General features: G+C 35.9%; 1 protein-coding gene across 1 annotated transcript in view; it reads left to right on the forward strand.

Moving 5' to 3' along the window:
• RAB2A (RAB2A, member RAS oncogene family) overlaps positions 1–16,753 on the forward strand; it is a 104,163-nt gene that overhangs the window by 65,503 nt on the left and 21,907 nt on the right. Inside the window, 1 exon segment of the mRNA NM_001133109.1 lies at positions 6,831–6,942. Coding sequence (NP_001126581.1) covers positions 6,831–6,942 — 112 coding nt within the window.

Consider the following 16,753-nt stretch of genomic DNA (forward strand, 5'->3'; position numbering starts at 1 on the left):
ATACTTTAAAAAGTAATCTGAAGGAGTTTTATCAGATTACTGATATAAAGTAAAGCCTACTGATTTATTTGGGGAGATGGATTGAACATCTTTGTGCTGTCAATTTAAAATGCTATTATATGGGAAAACCTTCTTGCTTGACCAGTTTCCATAAACTTCCAAGAGTGTGGGAAAGTTTTCACTAATTTTTGTAGAAACTTACAGTGGTAAGAAAATATTAGTATTTTCAAAATGCTAGGCACCATTCTTGTTTTGTTTTGTTTGAGACAGGGTCTCTGTTACCCAGGCTAGAGTGCAGTGGTGTGATCATAGCTCACTGCAGCTCCACCTCCTGGGCTCAAGGGAATCCTCCTGCCTCAGCCTCCCAAGTGGCTGAGACTATAGGCATGCACAACCACACCTAGTTAATCTTCTTATTTCTTATAAAGAAAGGGTCCCACTTTGTTGCCCAGGCTGGTCTCAGGCTCCTAATTCTCAGGCTCAAGTGATTCTCCCACCTGTGCCTCCAAAAGTACTGGGATTATAGGCATAAGCCAACACACCTGGCCCATTCATTCTTTAGGGTCATATTAATAAAATACTGTTAAGAGATGCTGTTTTTAGATAGGTAAAATCATGACTTATAATGAAGACATCTCAAAACTTTTATCTCATTAATTAACAAGATAAGGAAACTGGTAAGATATTTTAACCAGTTCAAAAGGGAACTCAAAGTACCATACATTTATAATCAAATAAAGAATACTGAAATGAATTTACAAGATGGATGCAAAACTGAACAGTATTCACAGGGTATTAATTGTATTCCACAGGACACAGTCTGCATTTCCATGGACAGGAATTATTTGCGTTTATTCCCACAAGTTAAATTCTCTCTCTGCAGTCTTTGAAAATGTGTGAGATGCAGTTAAAATAGTACTATTAAGAAAATTTTTAAATGAACAGCCTAGGGCCAGGTACAGTGGCTCACACCTGTGATCCCAACACTTTGGGAGGCCCAGGTGGAGGATTGCTTGATCCCAGGAGTTCAGGATCAGCCCAGGCAACACAGGGAGACTCCATCTCTACAAAATATTTTGAAATTTAGCTAGACACGATGGTGCATTCCTGTGGTTCCAGCTACTCAGGAGGCTGAGGTGGGAGAATCACTTGAGCCCAGTTGAAGCTGCAGTGAACTGTGTTCATGCCACTGTACTCCAGTCTGGGCAACAGAGCAAGACCTTGTCTCAAAAAAAAAAAAAAAAAAAAAAGAAAATAGCCTAATTTTTTTGCCTTAAGAAACTAGAATAAGAGCAAATCAAAGTCAAGGAAAGCCTCCTGCCCGTTAAAAAAAAAAAAAAAGAGAAAACCAATGAAACCAAAAGCTAATTCTTCAGAAGATAAAATAGATACTGATCAGGAAAAAGACAAACATTAGCAATATCAGGAAAGAAAGGTTGACATCACTATAGATAAAAAAAGAGAATATTGTAAACAGACTAAATAAATGAAGAGATATAACCATGTTCATGGATTGTAAAACTAAATATAAGATGTCTTCTCAAATTTATCTAAAAATTCATTGAAGGCCAGGTACAATGGCTCACATCTGTAATCCCAGCACTTTGGGAGGCCAAGGCAGGAGGATCACATGAGGCAAGGAGTTCAAGACCAGCCTGAGAATGTAGCAAGACCGTATCTCTACAAAAAATAAAATAATAATTAAACTAGCTAGGCATGCCAGCACACGCCTTTAGCTCTACTTACTCAGGAAGCAGAGGTGAGAGGATCGCTTGAATCCAGGAGTTCAAGGTTGCAGTGAGCTATGATTGTGCCAACTGCACTCCAGCCTGGGCAAAAGAGCGAGACTCTGTCTCCAAGGAAAAAAAAAAAAAAAAAGATTTATTGTAACCCTAATCAAACTATCAAACATTGGCAGACTTTTTTGGGAGGGTAGATATTGACAAGCTGACTTTAAAGTTTATATGAAAATGCAAAGGCCACAGAATAGCCAAATCAACTTTGACAAAGAGGCACAATATTGGAGAGAATTTACTATTCTACAAATTTTAAGATTTATTATACTATAATCAATTTAATATTGTTTGGCATAAGCAGACATAGATCAGTAGAGCTGAATAAGAAGTTCCAGAAGTAGATTCATATATATATATTAATTTTTTGACAGAGATGCTAATTTAGTTGAAGAAGGGGTAATCTTTTTCATCAAATGGTGCTGAAACAGTTAATAGTCATATGTAAAAATATGAACCTCAACCGTTACATTATACCATTTACAAAAATTAACTGGAAGTGGATCATAGACCTAAGTGTAAGAACTAAAACTACTTAAAATTTCTAAAAGAAAACAAATTTTAGAGACCCTGTTTTGGCAAACATTTCTTAAATGGAACAGAGAAAAGCATGAACTATAAATAGAAAAAAAATCAATAAATTGTTCTTTAACTGAATTTAAAACTTTTGTTCTTCAAAAGACGGTTACACTATTATACAACATCGTGACATGGTTAATGATGATATAGTGCATTCTGGAAAAATCCTGAAAGAGTGGATATTAAGTGTTCTCACCACAAAAAATGATAACTGTGAGATAATGCAAATTAGCTAGATTTAACCATTCCACAGTGTATATATACTTTAAAACAATATGTTGTACATGATAAATATATGCAATTTTATCTATCAATTTAAATAAATAAATTTGAAGAAAAACAGTTACAAAAATGAAAAGGCAAGCTACAGACTAGAAAAAATTATTTGTGAAAAATATATCTGACAAAGGATTTATATCTAGAATATATGAAGAATGCTTATAATTCATTCATAAGAAGACATCCAGTTTTTAAAAATGATCAAAAGATTTGAACCAGCAATTACTACAGAAGATATACTACTGATGGGAACGTAAAATGATACAATCACTTTGGAAAACAATTTTGGTAGTTTCTTTAGAAATTAAAAGGCCGAGGCGGGAGGATTGCTTGAGCCTAGGAGTTTGAGACCAGCCTGGGCAATGTAGGGAGACTTCTTCTATACAAAAATAAGAAATTTTTTTAAAAAGTAGCTGAACATGGTGGTACATACTTGCAGTCCCAGCTACTCCAGAGGCTGAGGTGATAGGATCACTTAAGCCTGAGAGGTCGAGGCTGCAGTGAGCCATGATCATGCCACTGTATTCCAGCCTAGGCCATGGAGCGAGACCCTGTCTCAAAAAAAGAAATAAAACACACATCTATATTTCCTAGCCTCTTTACTCCCAGATGTTTACCCAACATAAATATGTCTTCATATGTCCACAGAATTATGTACAAATATTCATACCAGCTTTATTTGTAATAGCCCCAAACTGGAAACAACCCAAATATCAATTAACAGATAAATGGAAAAATAGTGATATAGCATTACAACAGACTACAGCTCAGCTATAAAGAGGAATGAACTATTGATACATGCAGCAAAATGGATGATTCTCAAAATAATTACAGAGTGAAAAAACTCAGACCAAAAATACCATGTGATTACATTTATATAATAATCCTAGTAAATGTGGACTAATCTGTAGTGGCAGAAAGCAGATCATCAGCGGCCTAGGGTGCAGGGGCAAGAAGGAATGGATTACAATGGAGTATGAGGAAACTTTGGGAGACTGATGGCTTCACAGGCATACATATCTTAAAACTCAACAAATTTTGCATCTAAGTACAACTTCTTTTATGTCTGTTACACCTCAAAAGAGCTATAAAAAAGCTATAATGTAAAACATCATTATACTGTATAGATTTTAGAGTGTTGTTTTAATAGAAATTGAGATTTGCTATTAAGAGAAAATATTACCTAAGTGATATTTACATTATAAAAAGCTAAACATTGTTTACTTCTTTGTGTAGAGAAGAAACTGTTATCATATTCTCTGAAGGCGTTTCTTGGGTATTCTTTTCCACATTTAAATCATCTCACTAAACCTTTTTAAGGTTATAAAGCTATTGGAGGGAAGCTTTAGTCTTTCTACGATGGAAATTGTTATTCTGCCATTCAAGGTATGAAATAATAAGAGGAGAATACTTGGAGAATAAAGAGAATTTTTATCCTTTTATTTTACCGATTTTTTCCTTGTGGCTGAAACATGATGAGTGGCAGCTTACTGGTGGCTTAAATTTGGTCGCCGACCACTAGGAGCTGATAGTTCAAATGTGAGAAGAAATAAACAAAGCATAGTATGTAAACAAGAGATGTTTCTGATGATCGTAGGTGGGTGACCTTTAAAATCAGGAGTATAATGAACAAGAAAGAACAGAGAGAAATAAATGAGATGATTATTTTTAGATGAATTGAATTGTGGATAGACATCAAAACAGGGAATAAGCAATTTTTGAATTAGACACATTAAGCAGTAGGGAGCCAGTGAAGGGCAGTGACCTAGTCAGAGCGACAGATGACACAGATTTTTCTTACTATGACATTTTATTAATAAATTGGTTATATAAGAAATAGGAAGCAGAGATTTAAAAAATGAAAGGTTTTTGATAGTGTAAGGATTGTAATGCAAACCCTAAACAAAAAGGGGGGCATAAATTAAAAGAAAGATACTTAAGTAACCTAAGCAACTTAGGTGGGATTCAGAGGGAGTGAATTAAGACAATATGATGTAATGCCTGGAAAACTGAGGTATTTTTAAAACTTTGCACGAAGTATATAGTCAAGTACTATGGCTTTTGAGTTTTTTGACTTGACCTATAGTAAGAAATATATTTTACATCATGTTAAAACTTTGCACTAAGTATATAGTCAAGTACTATGGCTTTTGAGTTTTTTGACTTGACCTATAGTAAGAAATATATTTTACATCATGACCTAGTAAATTGTGTATACACCTACACATAAAATATTCATAAATTATACCTTTATACATAAGTTCCATGAAACAGTACATGGAACTTATGTATGTAGGTGATACACTCTGATATTTTATATATTGTTTCTTTTTTTTTCCCTTCCCAAGACAGAGTCTCACTCTGTCGCCCAGGCTGGAGTGCAGTGGTGTGATCTCTGCTCACTGCAACCTCCGCCTCCCAGGTTCAAGCAATTCTCCCGTCTCAGTCTCCTGAGTAGCTGGGATTACAGGCACCCACCAGCATACCCAGCTAATTTTTGTATTTTTGTAGAGACGGGGTTTCACCATGTTGGCCAGGCTGGTCTTGAACTCCTAACCTAAGGTAATCCACCCGCCTCGCCTCCCAAAGTGCTGGAATTACAGGTGTAAGCCACCGCACCCGGCCTATTGTTTCTTTAAAAAAAAAAAAAATTCTGATTATTTCCTACTGAGTGATTTTTACAATTCATTGAGTCATGACACAGTTTGAAAAGTCCTACCCAGGCTTAACGCAGTGGCTCAGTCCTGTAGTCCTAGCAATTGGGAAGGCCAAAGTGGGAGGATCACTTGAGTCCCAGAGTTCAAGACCAGCATGAGCAACATAGTGAGACTTTGTCTCTGAAAAAATAAAAAAAAACTGCCCTGGAAAAGCCTTAGCACATGTATACACAAATATGTATATATATATATATATATATACATAATGCTTATTGTAACATTGTAATAATGAAAAATTATAAATAACTTTGTCTCATAGAGAATTTAAGTTGTATTGCATTCATTCAGTATACTGTAATATACCAGTTAAAAAGTAAACTAGATCTACATGTATTATATGGATAAATTTGAAAAACATAGTGTTGACCAAAGTTAACAAGTTGTAAAACAGTAGCTACATCTGAATTTTCAAAGACATGGAAAATAAATACTATTTATGGTTATAAACATGAGGATAAATGCAAAAGCATACATGAGAATGAAAACACCAAATTTAGGTAGTGGTTACCTTTAGGGTAAGAGGGAGGAGAGTGGGATCAGAGACACACAGGTGGTGATTCTGCTGTTGCTGATTTTATTTCTTAAAGGGAAAGAAACCTGAAGTCTGGCAAATAATATGTCAAGGCTAGCTGGAAGTATGTGGACATTATATTATACATCTTTTTCCATGTATAAACATGTAATAATAATATATAAAAAGTAATAAATATAATAGTAAAGTTTTTTAACTTTAAAAATAAAACACGCTTTAAAAGCAACTGCTACTTCCCCCCTACCTCACTAATACAATTCTAGTATGATAAAAATGAATACCCTGCTTTCATTGGAAATTTCTAGCTTATACTTTCTCTCTCCCTCCCTTTCTCCTTTTCTGTCTCTCTCTACTCCTTCTCCCTCCCTCCCTCCCTCCCTGCCTCCCTCTCTCTCTCTCTCTCTCTCTCTGTCTATATCAATTTTGCTTTAAGAAGAAACTGGGAATTAAACAAACTGGAATCAGTGATGTAATGTATCTTTAGTACTTTGGATTTTACTAGTTTCCTATAGTTTCTGAGAGTTATATTTTAATCACATTCATAGAAACTCAGTCAGTCTGGCCAATGGAGGTGAATAGTATAGTCCTGCTCTTTCAAATTATGTTGAGCAAAATGGCTTTCTTCTCTGGGAATGCACTGTACTCAAAGATATAAGGTATTAGACTAGAGGCTCCCTTAAGTTACGGCTAGTTCTAACATTCTAGAACTCTAACACAGAATCTTTCTTCTGTTGGATTGTTAGTTCTTTGAAACTAGACAGTGTGTTCTAAATACTAACCCTCATAATACCCTGAATAATACAGTTAGTATGTTAAAAATTAATTAAAAGAATGGTCATCACAACTTTGAATTCCATGGTACACTTTCCACCAATGCTTCTGTTTGTGCCATGTTGATTAATAATGTGACCCTTTCTTTCCCATGTTTAGTGATTTAGAATCTAGAAGAGAAGTAAAAAAAGAAGAAGGTGAAGCTTTTGCACGAGAACATGGACTCATCTTCATGGAAACGTCTGCTAAGACTGCTTCCAATGTAGAAGAGGTAAATAAGAGGCCCTTTAAAATGTTCGTCTTTATACTTAATAGAAATGTTTTACATATCTTCATTTTACTTATCATTTAAGTTTTTAGTCAGATGGTCTTTGAACATCATAAAGTAGGAAAATTTCTTCCCTTTGAAATCCCTTGTAACATTCACCTTCTGTCAGACTCTTAAATCATACTGAGCCTTCTAAAGCCTGAATGTTTTCTTACATTTTTGTACATATTTTCACTCCCTCCCTTTTTCTAAACAATTTCCTACAGTTTCTGAGAGTTATATTTTAATCACATTCATAGAAAGTCAGTCTGAGCAATGGAGGAGAATAGTGTAGTCCTGTTCTTTCAGATTATGTTGAGCAGAATGGCTTTCTTCTCTGGGAACCCACTGTACTCAAAGATATAAGGTATTGGACTTCTTCATGTTGCATGGTAGGGAAATCTTTTTTGTGTTGCATGGGAGGGAAATAAAGAACACACTAATGAAATTTGGAAATGTTTCAGGACACCAGAACATTTGCAGCTATTTATATCCACTTCTGCTTATTTTTTTTAATTTTATTTATTTTTTTAACTGTCAATATATTACATCACCACTTCTGCTTAAAGTATTATATTATTGCTGTGTGACATTTTACAAAGCATGAGAATTCTGTTTCATCTATTGATGAAATTTGTATTATTTCAGTTATTTCCATTGATCAGCCTGAACTATTGGAACTTGTCTGAACACCATGTATTCTTTTATGCTATAAGTGTTTGGAGGTAGTATGTATATGCATATTAAAAATAGATGATTACATAGTTGATCCTTTCTAAGGTAAATGTATTACTATAGTGTTATTTTATAAAAAGAGGTAATGAAGCTAAGAAAAGTAGAAGTTTATCCAAAGTAATGCTTAGTTCCCGATTTCTAGATAAGAACAGCTTATAAGAGCAACTACAGAAAGTAGTTCTAAAAAACAAATGAGTTAAGAATCACTGCTGTAAGGATAACAGAGGTCAGGGTCCTGGGCAACAGCTAGCATGTGCCTTCAACATAGTAAGCAGTCAGTAAATATTTATTAAGAATGATACTTGGAGCTCTTCTGATTAACCCTTGAACCTAGAAATTGACTACAGTAATTCTACAGCATTGATATTTTCACCGAAGAATTCTTTCTTAGGTAAAATATTATACAGTCATGCGTCGCTTGACAAAGGAGATACATTCTAAGAAATATGTCACCAGGTGATTTCATTGTCACGTGACCATCATAGAGTGTACTTACATAAGCCTAGATGGCATAGCCTACTACTACACCTACTACACACTTCCCTTAGTAGACCTTGGTGCCATAGGAATGACACAGTGATGATTTCCCTTGGTTTTCTTTTTGCCACGTACCCGAGACTGGGTGCTAGAGAAAGAGGCAACCTAGAAAGGTCAACAGGCACAGAAAAAGAAAGTCTTCTAGCCAGAGAACCAGGAAATAGGCAGGTCAGAACAGTGTTTGCAAGTCAGAACACTCTTAGAAAGTAACCATTCTACTGTAGCCAAACATCACAGAAAAAATTGTGGCTTCACTTCCACAATCCCCAGGCAGTAATGAAGTAGCACCCTACCACCACCATTTCCCTTGTTGGAGTGGAGTGAGAGGAAGCCAACTAAACGGTGGTTTAAATAAGACCCAGAGTCTCATAACATAGTATGTAAAATACCCATGTTTCAATAGAAAAGCATTCATCATACTTAGAACCAGGAAGATCTTAAACTGAATGAAAAAAAGATAATAGGTGCCAACAGTGAAATGACAGTGGTGTTCAAATTATCTTACAAAGATTTTAATGCAGCAATCATTAAAATGCCTCAACAAACAAGGAACATGCTTGAAACAAAAGAGTCTTAGCAAACAAACAATTTGAGCAAAAGAAATGCAAGATAAAAAAAAAAAAAAGAACCAAACAGGAATTTTAAAACTAAAAAAATACAATAATTGAAATTTAAAAACTCTTTCAAAGCTCTTTGTACACTAGAAAAAAAAACTTAGTGAATGGGCTCAACAGCAGAATGGAGATAAAGGAAAGAAATAGTGAACTGGATGATAGAACAATAGTAACTACTTAGTCTAAACTGCAGGGAGAAAATTGAGGAAACAAATGAACACTGCCTCAGGGACCTATAGGACTATAACAAAAGCTGACGTTATATGATGCGTCATAAGTCCTAGAAGGAGAGGAAAAAGGAATGGCTCTGAAAAATACTCAAAGAAGTAATGGGTGAAAACTTCTTAAATGTGGCAAAAAGTATATAAACCTACAGATTGAAGACAGCCCCAAAGAAGTTAAACCCAGACAAATCCACATGATGACAAACCTCTGTATGGTCAAATTTCTGAACGTGAAAGACAGAAAAAAAAATCTTGAAAGCAGCAAAAAACAGCATCCTACCTATAGGGGAAAAACAGTTCTAATGATAGCAGATTTCTCATCAGAAACCATGGAGGACAGGGAAAATAGCACAGTGGTTTTTGTTTGTTTGTTTGTTTTTATTACACTTTAAGTTCTAGGGTACATGTGCACAATGAGCAGGTTTGTCACCTAGGTATACATGTGCCATGTTGGTTTGCTGCACCCATCAACTAATCATTTACATTAGGTATTTCTCCTAATGCTATCCCTCCCCCAGCCCTCCAACCCCCAACAGGCCCCGGTGTGTGATGTTCCCCGCCCTGTGTCCAAGTGTTCTCATTGTTCAGTTCCCACCTATGAGTGAGAACATGTGGTGTTTGGTTTTCTGTCCTTGTGATAGTTTTCTGAGAATGATGGTTTCCAGCTTCATCCATGTCTCTGCAAAGGACATGAACTCATCTTTTTTTATGGCTGCATAGTATTCCATGGTGTATATGTGCCACATTTTCTTAATCCAGTCTACCATTGATGGACATTTGCGTTGGTTCCAAGTCTTTGCTATTGTGAATACTGCCACAATAAACATACATAGCACAGTGTTTTGCAAGAGCAGAAAGAAAAGAACTATCAGCCCAGAATTCTTTACCCAGCGAAGAAAAAAAAGAACTAGAAATGAAGGTGCAATCAAGACATTCTTAGAGAAGGAAAAACCAAGAATTTATTAGTAGCAAATTTGCATAAAAGAATGACTAAAGGAAGTTTTCTAATAGAAGTGAAACGATTGAAGAAAGAATCTTAGAACACCATAAAGGAAGAAAAAAACATAAGAAACAAAAATATGGATAAATATGATAGACTTTTTTCTTAAAGTCTTGCAAATTATGTTTGATGTTTGAAGTATAAACAAGTAACCACTGTCTGATGTGATTATCAGTGTATTCCGGCATATTATAAGCCATGGGGAATAAAGGGATTTGATTAGCCCACAGGAAGGCAAGAGAAAGAAAATAGAAAACAAAGTAAAATGGCAGATGTAAGCCCTCATATATCAATAACTAAATGTTGGTGGTCAAAATACACAAATCAAAAGGGATTAGCAGGCTGGGCGCGTTGGCTCATGCCTGTAATCCCAGCACTTTAGAAGGCCAAGGTGGGCGGATCACGAGGTCAGGAGATCGAGACCATCCTGTCTAACATGGTGAAACTCCATCTCTACTAAAAATACAAAAAATTAGCCAGACGTGGTGGCGGGCGCCTGTAGTCCCAGCTACTTGCGAGGCTGAGACAGGAGAATGGCGTGAACCCGCGAGGCGGAGCTTGCAGTGAGCCGAGATTGCGCCACTGCACTCCAGCCTGGGTGACAGAGCAAGACTCCATCTCAAAAAAAAAAAAAAAAAAAAAAAGGGATTAGCAGAGAGAATTTTAAAAACAATGACTCAGCTATATGGTATCTATAAGAAACTCACTTCAAATATAACAGTACAGTTAGGTTGAAAATAAAATGATAGGAAAAGTTATACAAACATTAATCAAAGGAAAACAGGAGTAGCTATATTAATACCACATAAAGTAAACTTAAGAGCAAAAAAAAATTATCAGAGTGGGACATTATACAACGATAAAAGAATCAGCCCTCCAGAAAGATGTGACAATGCTAAACGTGCGTGTACCAGATATGTGAAGCAAAAACTGATAGACTGCGAGGAGAAATAGAGAAATTCACAATTATGGTTGGAGACTTCAGCATCCCTTACGTGCCCACAGAATGTATACCAAGATAGACCATGTCCTGGGCCATAAAATAAACCTCAATAGATTTTAAAGTATTGAAATCATACAGAATGTATTCTCCAAACAAAATAGAATTAAACTAGAAATCAGTTTAACAGAAATTAGGAAAATCTACAAATACTTAGAAACTAAACAGTACACTTCTGTGTGTCAGTGAGCAAGTCTTGAATTACAAAAAACACATTGAACTGAATGAAAATGAAAATACAACATACCAATTTGTGGAAAATAGCTAAAACAGTGTTAAGAGAGGGAAATGTATATCATTGAATGCACACAATAGAAGAGAAGTCTCTTCCTTATACCTTATACAAAAATTAACTCAAGATGGATTAAAGATTTAAACATAAGACCTAAAACCATAAAAACCCTGGAAGAAAACCTAGACAATACCATTCAGGACATAGGCATGGGCAGAGACTTCATGACTAAAACACCAAAAGCAATGGTAACAAAAGCCAAAATTGACAAATGGGATCTAATTAAACTGAAGAACTTCTGCACACCAAAAGAAACTATCATCAGAGGGAACAGGCAACCTACAGAATGGGAGAAAAATTTTGCAATCTGTCCATCTGACAAAAGGGCTAATATCCAGAATCTACAAAGAACTTAAACAAATTTACAAGAAAAAAACAACCCCATCAAAAAGTGGGCAAAGGATATGAACAGACACTTCTCAAAAGAAGACATTTATGCGGCCAACAAACATATGAAAAAAAGCTCATTATTACTGGTCATTAGAGAAATGCAAATCAAAACCATAGTGAGATACCATCTCATGCCAGTTAGAATGGCAATCATTAAAAAGTGAGGAAACGGCCGGGCGCGATGGCTCATGCTTGTAATCCCAGCACTTTCGGAGGCTGAGGTGGGCAGATCACGAGGTCAGGAGATGAGACCATCCTGGCTAACAGGGTGAAACCCCATCTGTATTAAAAATACCAAAAATTAGCCAGGCGTGGTGGTGGGCTCCTGTAGTCCCAGCTACTCGGGAGGCTGAGGCAGGAGAATGGCATGAACCCAGGAGGCAGAGCTTGCAGTGAGCCGAGATCACGCCACTGCACTCCAGCCTGGGCGACAGCACAAGTCTCTGTCTCAAAAAAAATAAATAAAAAGTGAGGAAACAACAGATGGTGGGGAGGATGCAGAGAAATAGGAACACTTTTACATTGTTGGCGGGAGGGTAATTCAGTTCAACCATTGTGGAAGACAGTGTGGCAATTCCTCAAGGATCTAGAACCAGAAATACCATTTGACCCTGCAGTCCCATTACTGAATATATACCAAAAGTATTATAAATCATTCTATAAAGATACATGCACAGGTATGTTTATTGCAGCACTGTTCACAATAGCAAAGACTTGGAACCAACCCAAATGCCCATCAGTGATAAACTGGATAAAGAAAATGTGGCACATATACACCATGGAATACTATGTAGCCACAAAAAGGGATGAGTTCATGTCCTTTGCAGGGGACATGGGTGAAGCTGGAAACCATCATTCTCAGCAAACTAACACAGAAATAGAAAACCAAACACCACATGTTCTCACTCATAAGTGGGAGTTAAATAATGAGAACACTTGGACACAGGGCAGGTAACATCACACACTGGGGCCTGTTGGGGGGTGGGGGCCTAGGGGAGGGATAGCATTAGGAGAAATACCTAATGTGGATGACAGATTGATGGGTGCAGCAAACCACCATGGCACGTATATACCTATGTAACAAATCTGCACATGTATCCCAGAACTTAAAGTATAATTAAAAAAACCAAAAGAAGTCTCAAAATAATTTTAACTGCTACTTCAAGAACCCAAAGCAAAATAAACCACAAAAAAGAAAAACCCAAAATAAATAGAAAGGAGGAAATATTAAAGATAAGAGCAGAGATTAATTAAGTTGAAAACAAAAATCAGTGAAACAAAGAGCTGGATTTTTTAAAAACTTCAGTAAAATTGGCAGACCTCTAGCAAAACTGACAGAAAAGGTGCAAGTTACCAATGTCAGTAACAAAACAGAAGCTATCACTACAGATTCTCCAGACATAAAAGAGGTAATTAGGGAATGCTGTGAATATCTCTACCCACATAAATGTGACAACTTAGATGAAATAGACCAGTTTATCCAAAAACACAAATTGCCACACCCAGCCAGTATGAAAAAGTTAATTTGAGCCTGGCCAACATGGTGAAACCCTGTCTCTACTGAAAATACAAAAAGTAGCTGGGCGTGGTAGCAGGAGCCTGTAATCCCAGCTACTCGGGAGGCTAAGGCAGGAAAATCGCTTGAACCCAGGAGGCAGAGGTTGCAGTGAGCCAAGATGCACCATTGCACTCCAGCCTGGGCAACAAGAGTGAAACTACGTCTCAAAAAAAGAAAAAAATTGAATAGCCCTATGAACTATAACGGAAATTGAATTCATAGTTTTAAAACTCCCCAAAAAAGAAATCTCTAGGTCCAAATGGTTTCACTGGAGAATTCTACCAGACATTTAAAAAAGGAATGAACACCAATTCTAGACCATCTTTTGCAGAAAATAGATGTAACACTTCCCTATTTATTTTATAAAACTGATATTACTCTGACACTAAAACCAAAGACAATACAAAAAAAGGAAAAGTACAAACCAATAGCCTTTATAAATATATAAGCAAAAATCCTCAACAAAATACCAGAAAATAGAATTTCAACAATATACGAAATTATGTGTGTGTACGTGTATAAAGTATATACATCATGGCCAAATGGGGTTTATTCCAGGGATGCAAGGCTTGCTCTGTATTCAAAAACAAACCACCATTTAATAGAGTAAAGAAGAGAAACCATGTGATTATAGCAGTTGATGCAGAAAAACCATTTGACAGAATTCAACACCCATACATATTTAAAAACTCTCAGAAAAATAAGAATTGAGGAGGACTTCCTCAACTTGTTAAAGAGCACGTGAACACACACCAAAAAAAACCCCACAACTAATGTTATACTTAAGGGCAAAAGGTCAAAGGCCTTGTTCCTTAGATTAGGAACAAAGCAGGAATGTCTATTCTCACCATTAATCAACATATTGATGGAAGTTCTAGCCACTGCAGTAAAGCAAAAAAAGAAAGAAAAGGCATACAACTGAGAAAGGAAGAAATAAAAACTGTTCTATTTGTGGATGATGTAATTGTCTCAGTAGGAAATCTCAAGGGATTTACAACAAATAAAAGTGAGTTCAGCGAGGTTGCAGGATACAAGGTAGACATAAAAATCAATCGTATTTCTATATTTTAGCAATGAAAACATGAACACCAAAACTCAAAATATATCATTTTTAAGCACACAAAAAATAAAATGAAATACTTAGGTGTGAATCTAAAAACAGCATGTGCAGGCCATATATTCTGAAAACTACAAAACTACTTACAGTGGTGAAAGAAGTAAAAGAAAATCTAAATAAATGGAGAGGCATACTATGCCTACTGTTTGGAATATTCAACCTTGTAAAATGTCACTTATTCACAAATTGATATAAATGTTTAACACGATTCATATCAAACTTCCAGTACAATGTTTTGTAGATATAGACAATATTATTATAAAATATATATGGAAAGGCAGAAGAACTAAAGTAGCTGACACAACTTAGCAAAGGAGAATAAAATGGGATGAATCCACCCACTGATTTCAAGTTTTGCATAGCTAGTCATCAGGACTGTGTGATACTGGTAAAGGGATAGATGCATAGATCAATGGAACAGAATAAGTAACCTGGAAACACGCGCACAAATATGCACAACTAATTTTTAACAAAGTCGCAAAAGTAGTTAAATGGAAGAAGATAGCCTTTTCAACAAATGGAACTCTAGCAGTTAGAAATCCATAGGCAAAATAAATGAACTTCATCCTAAGTCTCACACCTTAAAAAAACTAACACAAAATCCTGGAGTTAAATGTAAAATATGAAAGTATTTATCTTTTAGGGGAAAAAAAAGAAAAAGAAAAATTTCAGTATCTGATCCTTAGCATATGTGTCACCAAAAGGATGATTCATAAAAGGAAAAAGTGATAAATTAGCCTTCAAAAACTTTTGCCCTGTGAAAGACTGTTTAAGTAGATGAAAAGACAAATCTTCAGAGTGGAAGAAAATATTTACATACCAGGTATCCAACACAAGACTAGTGGCTAGAAATAAAAATTCTCAAAAGTATTGAGTAATTTTACTCGGTAGTAAAAAAACAATGCAATTACAAAATGCTCAAGAGAGATATGAGCAGATATTTCATTGAAGAGGATCTACAAATGGCAAATAAGCACTAGAAAAGATCTTTGACATCACTAGCCATTAGGGAAGTAGAAATTAAAACCTCAGTAAGCCAGGCCTGGTTGGTGTAAGCCGTACGGTAATCCCAGCTACTGGGGAGGCTGAGGCAGCAGGAGGATCACTTGTGCCCAGGAATTTGAGACTGGACTGGGCAACACAGACCCTGTCTCAAAAAAGAAAGGAAAACACCCAATGAGCTGTCACTACATACCTGTCAGAATGTTAGAAAGGCTAAAATGAAAAATACTGAGAACACCAAATGCTGAAGAGAATGTGGAGAAACCAGATCACTCTTACATTGCATGTGGGAATGTAAAATAACATAGCCACTCTGGAAAAATGGCAATTTCTTTAAACACTAAACATGCAGCTACCATACATCCTAGCAGTTGCACCCCTGGACATTTATCCCAGATAAATGAAGACTTAGGTTGACTCAAAAACCTATACACAAATGTTCATAGTAGTTTTATTCAGAATGGCCAAAAACTGGAAACAGACTAGAGACATTGAGTTGAAGGACACTTTAGTGGCTGCATGGTTACAATGTGGTCCATCTATACCATGGAATACTACTCAACAATAAGAAGGGGGAAACTACAGATACTATACAGCAATCTGGATAAATCTGGAGAGAACTATGCTTAGTGAATCAAGCCATTCTCAAAAGGTTGATCCTGTATTATCCCATCTGTGTAACTTTCTTGAAATGATAAAAATTTTTGTAACAATGTATTAATACTGTAGTTTTGTATGAAGTCACCACTGGGGGAAACTACATAAATGTTACACGGGATTCTTCTGTATTATTTCTTACACCTGCATGTGAATCTATATATAATTACCTTAAAAAGTTTAATCAAAAAATAACTGTGTACATCCAACTTAAACTGATTGAGTCCTTTAACACCATGATGACAATTTTAAAAATGAGAATTCATCAGGAAGAAGCCTCCCAACCACAATAAAATGCTAGTGTTAGAATATGGAATAGGGCTATAGAAGCTTGTTGGTATTTTATGAGTTCTTGAAGAATACAGATTTTCTTTTTCAAATTACTAGATTTTTGCTAACATAACTTTTTCACAAGAGTTCTTTATGTTGCATTTCTGCACAGAGCAAATTTTTATGCAAATAGTTCCCTCCATATATGTTTAGCATTTGCCTAGCAAATAATAATTAATGTTGAGATTTTTATTATGCATAGACTTTATTTTATTTTATTTTTTTTCTTGAGATGGAGTGTCGCTCTCACCCAGTTGGGAGTGCATCATTGACACGATCTCAACTTGCTGCAACCTCCACCTCCCAGGTTCAGGTACTT

The sequence above is a fragment of the Pongo abelii genome, chromosome 7 (genome assembly GCF_028885655.2).
Source record: "Pongo abelii isolate AG06213 chromosome 7, NHGRI_mPonAbe1-v2.0_pri, whole genome shotgun sequence".
In the NCBI taxonomy this organism is placed as follows: domain Eukaryota; kingdom Metazoa; phylum Chordata; class Mammalia; order Primates; family Hominidae; genus Pongo; species Pongo abelii.